This window comes from Primulina huaijiensis, chromosome 13 (genome assembly GCF_012295235.1).
Source record: "Primulina huaijiensis isolate GDHJ02 chromosome 13, ASM1229523v2, whole genome shotgun sequence".
Taxonomy (NCBI): domain Eukaryota; kingdom Viridiplantae; phylum Streptophyta; class Magnoliopsida; order Lamiales; family Gesneriaceae; genus Primulina; species Primulina huaijiensis.
The window spans coordinates 10001081-10008761 of record NC_133318.1 but is presented as its reverse complement, the minus strand read 5'-3'; the positions used below and the strand labels follow the sequence as shown (position 1 = coordinate 10008761).

Here is a 7681-nt window from a genome sequence, read left to right as displayed (position 1 = left end):
ATGGTTAATCACTCAAAAAGATTTCATAAATCATATTTTTATATTGATCATAATATTAAAATTGACTTTTTTTTTCAAATAAAAATTTAAACATTCTTAAATAGATTAATGCATGTTCTAATTTAAAATTTTCAAACATGTAATGTATGACATTTTTGCAAAAATTACTAAGATACAAACAATAAACATGATTTTATTTTAAAATAATATATATATTTTTTATTTATTTATTTTTTAAAAAAAAATTTTATTTTATTTTTTCTATAAGTTTGTTCTCCCCCCAATCAGAATATGACATTGTCCTTAATGTCAAAATAACTATTAATAAAGAGTACATAATGAAAGAGATATCACCTCGAATTTTATTGAAGATAAAACTGAAACAAACGCAAACCAATCCACGACTTTTGAATCAATGATCCAACTTCCTTTTCTTATTGCTTGATTGCGACCAATTGATCTTTGTTATCATCGGATCAGGCTTATGAACAAAAGCTTTCAAATCATCAATTAATTGGTCGACAGTCGAAGCACAGATGAGCATCCGTCGAGAATTTTCTGAATTGAAATTTTGTTCCACAGCTTTATCAAGAAATGTCAACAAACTGTCATAATAATTATTGATATTCAACAAGCCCACATGTTTATTATGGATATTAAGTTGTGCCCAAGAAAGAGTGTGAAAAATTTCTTCTAATGTACCAAAATCACCTGGTAGTGCGATAAAAGCATCAGAATTTTCAATCATTTTTGTGATTCTTTCACACATAGAAGAAACTTTTAATTCCTCACCAATCGTAACACCTTTAATATTTCCTTCAGCTAAAGCTGTATGAATAATACCCAAAATCTGACTACCTCCAAGATGAGCAGATGTTGAAACAGATTCCATTAACCCAATATTACCTCCCCCAAATACCAAGTGAATTTTTCTCTCAGCCAATATCTTTCCAAGATTATTCGCTTCTTCTACAAACACTTCATTTTTTCCAGGACTCGACCCACAAAATACACAAATATTTTTCAATGATTGTGCAAAGGTTCCAGCCATGTTTTTTTAATTTCTTCTTTTTTTCAGCGAAAATAGAGAGAAAGATGAGAGATTTTATAGGGGTAATATGTTATCAAGACAAAACTATGGGTCACAGTTGTAAACAGAATAAATAGTAAAAACAATAATGACACACATGCATGTAAACAGTAGTGTGATTGTGGCTCACAATTTTCCTCTGGTTTTACGTCCAGAAACGGCTTCAACGCCTTCTATGAGTCGAGGATATGCTTCCCATCCAATTTTCTTATAAATTGGCAAACATGGTCTTTTTTAGTCGGATTCCCAAGACTATGACGCTCATCTTGGAATTGTTTCCATAAACGGAGAAGTTCAATATGCACATGTCCACTAGAATGCGTCTCAAGAGTCAATAAGATGTTATCTAAAGACTCCTTACTCAGCCCATTCTTAATGAAACCAATTTTATCTTCTCTGTTATTGGAAACACATCCCAAAGATCTGCATCGTTTGGCCCTTCGTTTTTTCGCATAAGTGCTTTTTCTTAATCCAGGCAAATACCGAATGAGCAATGATTGTGGAACTTCTCCTCCTAATCGGACCTTAGCTTCTATTACAAGACGAATATCTTCTGGAATTCCTTTTTACATTAGCAATCTCAATCCTTCACACCTTCCTGCATAAATTTTTCTTAGAATATTTTCAGAAACAGAGGAAAAATATTTACAAATTTTTGAGAGAATTTCATCCATTTTGAAAAGAAAAGAAATGATTTGTTTTTTTATTTTTGTATCAGCAGTTATGGGAAACTGATTAAACCGACTATGAGAGTCACGGAGTACCGTTATCCGCCATTTAACCGGGAAAATAAAAAGATTAAGGAAACCTGAAATAAAAACAAACAAAATTAAATGCAACACAAAAAAAATCAAGGATCGGAAAGGGAAATAAACTCTTCTTGAAAAATTTCATTTTCTAAAAATGGTTTAAGCCTTTGTCCATTTACTTTAAAAACATCACCATTTTTCGGATTTTCAATATCCACAGCTCCATAAGTATACACATGCTTTACAACATATGGGCCTGTCCATCTTGATCGTAATTTTCCTGTGAATATGTGAAGTCGAGAATTATAAAGCAAAACTTTTTTACCAATCTCAAAAGATTTCTAAGAATTGTTTTATCATGAAATGATTTGATTTTTGTTTTTTAAGTCCTTGAATTCTCATACGCGTCATTTCTGAGTTCATCAAGTTCATTAAGTTACAATTTACGCAATTTGTTGGCATCATCCATGCTTGAATTTAAAGTTTTGATCGCCCAATAAGCTTTATGTTCCAATTCCACAGGCAAATGACAATGTTTTCCGTAAACCAACCTATAGGGAGACATATTCAATGATGTTTTAAAAGCTGTTCGATATGCCCAAAGTGCATCATTAAGTCGCAGAGACCAATCTTTTCTATTTGAGTTAACAGTTTTTTCCAAAATTTGCTTTATCTCCCTATTAGCTAATTCAACTTGTCCATTTGTTTGAGGATGATAAGGAGTAGTTACTTTGTGAGTAATACCATATTTTTTCATTAATGAAGCAAATGGTTTATTAACAAAGTGAGTTCCCCCATCACTTATCATGGCTCGAGGAATTCCAAATCTACTAAAAATATTTTCTTTTAAAAATTTGATGACGATTTTATGATCATTTGTTCGACATGGAATTGCCTCTATCCATTTGGAAACATAATCAACTGCAACTAAAATATACAAGTATCCAAACGACGGTGGAAAAGGTCCCATAAAATCTATTCCCCAACAATCAAAGATTTCAATTTCAATAATAGGATTCAAAGGCATCATGTTTCTTTTTGAAATCGCACCCAATTTTTGACAATTTTCACAGATCTTGCAGATTTCGTGGGTGTCTTTAAACAAAGTGGGCCAATAAAATCCACACTGCAAGATTTTTGCAGCTGTTTTCTTTGAAGAAAAATGTCCTCCGCATGCTTCTGAATGACAAAATTTAATGACACTACTTACCTCATTGTCGGGTATGCAACGTCGAAAAATTTGATCCGGACAATACTTGAACAGATACGGATCATCCCAATAAAAGTTTTTTACCTCATTCAAAAATTTTCTTTTATCTTGAGAACTCCATTGCGGTGGCATTTTTCCTGTCACAAGAAAATTTACTATGTTAGCAAACCAAGGTGTAGTAGTAACTGAAAATAGATGTTCATCAGGAAAATTATCGTTAATTGGTGTCATTTCACAAGATGATCCTGTTACTAGTCTCGATAAATGATCGGCTACGACATTCTCGGTTCCTTTTTTATCTTTGATCACAATGTCAAATTCTTGGAGCAACAAAATCCATCGTATCAGTCGTGGCTTTGCATCCTGTTTGGTCAACAAATATCTAATAGCAGAATGATCAGTAAACACGATAGTTGTTGATCCAATCAAATAAGAACGAAATTTATCTAATGCAAATATTACAGCAAGTAGTTCTTTTTCAGTTGTGGAGTAATTCATTTGAGCATTGTTTAAAGTTCTACTTGCATAATATATCACATAAGGCTTACCGTTTCTTCTTTGACCCAATACTGCACCGACTGCATAATCACTCGCATCGCACATGATTTCAAATGGTAAAGACCAATCAGGAGGTTGCATGATAGGAGCTGATGTTAAATGTCGAATGATTTTATCAAAAGCATTTTGACATTCTTGAGTCCACTCAAATGCACTGTCTTTTGTTAAGAGGTTACAAATGGGTTTAGAGATTAAACTAAAGTCCTTTATAAACCTCCTATAAAATCCAGCATGTCCCAAAAATGAGCGAATTTCTTTAATGGTTTTTGGAGGGGGTAAATTGGCAATGACATCAACTTTTGCTTTATCAACTTCAATTCCATGAGATGACACGACATGTCCCAAAACAATTCCAGAAGTAATCATGTAATGACATTTTTCCCAATTTAAAATAAGACCTTTTTCCTCGCATCTTTTTAAAACTTTTTCCAAATTTTCAAGACAATTATCAAATGTATTCCCAAAGACAGTTAAATCATCCATGAAAATTTCCAAACAATTTTCAACCATGTCGCAAAAAATGCTTAGCATACATCTTTGAAATGTTGCTGGGGCATTGCATAATCCAAATGGCATCCTTCTAAATGCAAATGTTCCAAAAGGACATGTGAATGTAGTTTTATCTTGATCTTCGAGTGCAATGGGAATTTGATAATAACCTGAATATCCATCAAGAAAACAGTAGTATGGATGACCTGCTACTCTTTCTAAAATTTGATCCAAAAATGGTAATGGAAAATGATCTTTTCTAGTGGCGTCATTTAATTTTCTATAATCAATACACATCCGCCAACTAGATGGGACTCGACTTGTTAACAATTCACCTTTTTCATTTTTTATCACTGTGATGCCAGATTTTTTCGGAACTACTTGTGTTGGGCTTACCCACTTACTATCAGAAATAGGGTAGATAATCCCAACATCAAGTAGTTTGAGAACTTCAGTTTTCACAACATCTTTCATGTGTGGATTTAATCTCCTTTGTGGTTGTTGAGATGTTTTTGCATTTTCTTCTAAGTGAATTTTGTGAGTGCAAATTAGTGGATTAATGCCCTTGAGATCTTTTAGTGTCCAACCAATTGCATTTTTATGTCTTTTAAGCATATCAACTAATTTACCTTCTTCATCACTTGCTAGTTTGGAAGAAATTACCACCGGATATGTTTCATCTTCTCCAAGAAATGCATACTTCAATTCTTCTGGCAAGGGTTTTAACTCCAATATGGGTGGTTCGTCTTTGTTCTCATATTTTGCATCAAATTCTTTCTCTGATCCTGGTAACGAGTGATACCTGATAAAATCATCAAGATCAATTTCAATATTTTCTTTAACAGTTTCAATTGAACAAATATCTAATTGATCACGAGTACTCCCTTCTTGAATGTTTTCTTCCACAAGAGTTTCAATAAGATTTTCATCTTCACTTTCATCTCCTTTGTCATGTGGTTGCTTACAAAGATTAAACACATTAAGCTCCAAGGTCATGTTACCAAATGACAACTTAATTATTCCATTCTTGCAATTTATAAGAGCTTTAGAAGTTGCTAAAAATGGACGACCTAAAATTACAGGAATTGCATTACAAGCTTCGATAGGTTGTGTATCTAAAACTATGAAATCGACAGGATATACAAAGTTATCAACTTGGACCAACACGTCTTCTACCATACCTCTTGGCACTTTAACAGATCTATCAGCAAGTAAAAGTGTTACCGAAGTAGGTTTTAACTCGCCTAGATTGAGTTCTTGATAAACTGAATATGGAAGTAAATTCACACTAGCTCCAAGGTCAAGCAAGGCTTTTTTAATCTTTCGTTCTCCAATAATACAAGAAATAGTAGGACAACCAGGGTCTTTGTATTTCAAAGCATTATTATTTTGAATGATTGCACTTACTTGTTCGGCTAAAAATGCTTTCTTTTTCACATTCAATTTTCTTTTCACAGTGCACAAGTCTTTCAAAAATTTGGCATATGATGGTACCTGTTTTATTGCATCTAATAAAGGAATATTAACTTTTACTTGTTTAAAAATATCATATATATCAGAATTCAAATTTGATTTTTTTGTATTTTTCAATGCATGAGGGAATGGTGGTGACACTGTCTGTTGAACCTCCTCTTCGCAAGTTATGGGTTCCACTTCCTTACCCTTTGGAGTTGATTTATCATCATCTTCACAAGGTTCAAGAATGGATTTTTCCACAACCTTACCACTTCGAAGGGTAATAACAGATTTTACCTGATCCATCGGTTGAGTTCCAGAAGTTCCAGTTTGTGAATGATGATCCTTGGGATTAGGCAGAGGTTGTGAAGGAAATTTACCTTTTTCATGAACATTAAGTGCAGATGCAAATTTAGCAAGAGTATCTTTCAAATCTGTCATGGTTTGAGCAGTTTGAGTATTGATAGACTCTTGCTTTGCAATGAAAGAATTCAATATATCTTCCAAATTCCTTTTAGGTGGAGGAACATAAGGTGCATAATTTTGAAAATTTTGTTGATTTTGGAAATGTGGTTGTGAAAATTGTGCAGCATTATCATTCCTCCAACTAAAATTTGGATGATTTCGCCAACCTGGATTGTAACTTTGAGAAAATGGTTCAAAATTTGGCCTTTTGAGATTGTTTAAAACATTGGCTTGTTCATGGAGACATTCTTTAAAAGAAGGCAAAGTGGGACAATCTTTTGTAGAATGATCACTTGTATCACAGATGTGAAATGCAATTTCTTGAACAGATTTTAATTGACCATTCTTTTTCAATTCAAGTGCCTCAACTTTTCTTGCCAAAGAGGTAAATCTAGCTTGAAGATCATGTTCATCTTTGAGAGTGTACATACCTCCACCAGATGTAGGAGATTGAATCTTGTTTGATGGTTCGATTGTACCTATAGTGTCCCAATTTTGAGCATTTTCAGCTAATGAATCGAGATACTCAATTGCCTCATTTGGATCTTTATCTTCAAATGTTCCATTACACATAAATTCAACCATTTGCCTATCTTTAGGTGTTAAGCCTTCATAAAATTGAGAAACAACTCTCCAAATTTCAAAACCATGATGTGGACAAAGATTAAGCAATTCTTTATATCTATCCCAACACTGATAAAAAGTTTCTCCTTGTTTTTGAGTGAAAGTGATGATTTGCCTTTTGAAAGAATTTGTTCTATGAGATGGAAAAAACTTTTTCAAAAATTGTTGTTGCAATTCATCCCAAGTTCGAATGGATCCCGATCTAAGATTTTGTAGCCAAGTTTTAGCTTTATCTTTTAAAGAAAAAGGAAAAAGCTTAAGTCGAATGGTGTTCATGCTACAATTTAGATCATTATATGTGTTGCACACTTCTTCAAACTCTCGTAAATGCATGTATGGATTTTCAGAATCTAAGCCATGAAAATTGGGTAAAAGTTGGATAATACCAGGCTTAAAATTGAAATGAGATGCATCGGGGGGAAAAACTAGACATGAAGGTGCACTAGTACGTGTAGGATTCATGTGATCTCTAAGTGTTCTTCGTCTATCATGATCATGTTGAGATTGAATTTCATCTTCATTTTCTTGGATGGGTTCTTCCGCCATGTTTTGTGAAAATAAAGGGTTATTTCGAATGAGTCGACCACTAAGTGTACGTGACCAAATAATGCTCATGCAAATGCAAATGCAAAAGAATAAAAACACACAAAAGCAATAAAAATTCAAATAAAGAAAAATAAACTATAAACAAAATTAAATAGACTTGAAATTAAATTATACTTCCCCGGCAACGGCGCCAAAAACTTGTTGTCACTTTGATTGTTGCACTCCCAAGAGCAGGTTGTCCACAAGTAGTATAATTCGGTGAGTCCGATATCGTATCCACAGGGAAGCTAAGGTAATTACAAGTCCACTACAATGTCTTTTTGTTTTGTTTTTGTTTTTGTTTCTTTTTAATTTTAATTGTTTGAATCTTTAATGGGTAAATTTTAATTGTTCAAATTTTAATTTAAGTAGTTGAGATTAAAGGATCCACTCTTGGTATTTTAATAAAGTTAACATTAACGAACAATATTGAAATCCACTTAATAAAATGGTTCC

At 33.0% G+C, this 7681-nt stretch overlaps 1 protein-coding gene across 1 annotated transcript in view; it reads right to left on the bottom strand.

The window, feature by feature from the left end:
- The window catches only part of LOC140991199 (uncharacterized), a 9960-nt gene extending 2774 nt beyond the window's left edge, over positions 1–7186 (bottom strand). Inside the window, exons 1-8 of the mRNA XM_073461150.1 lie at positions 7084–7186; positions 6358–6609; positions 5630–6264; positions 5341–5590; positions 4738–5166; positions 4020–4302; positions 3396–3449; positions 2438–3017 (exon numbers count right to left, since the gene is read on the bottom strand). Coding sequence (XP_073317251.1) covers positions 2438–3017; positions 3396–3449; positions 4020–4302; positions 4738–5166; positions 5341–5590; positions 5630–6264; positions 6358–6609; positions 7084–7186 — 2586 coding nt within the window. The remainder of the gene's footprint in view (positions 1–2437; positions 3018–3395; positions 3450–4019; positions 4303–4737; positions 5167–5340; positions 5591–5629; positions 6265–6357; positions 6610–7083) is intronic.
- Between the last annotated feature and the right edge of the window lie 495 nt (positions 7187–7681).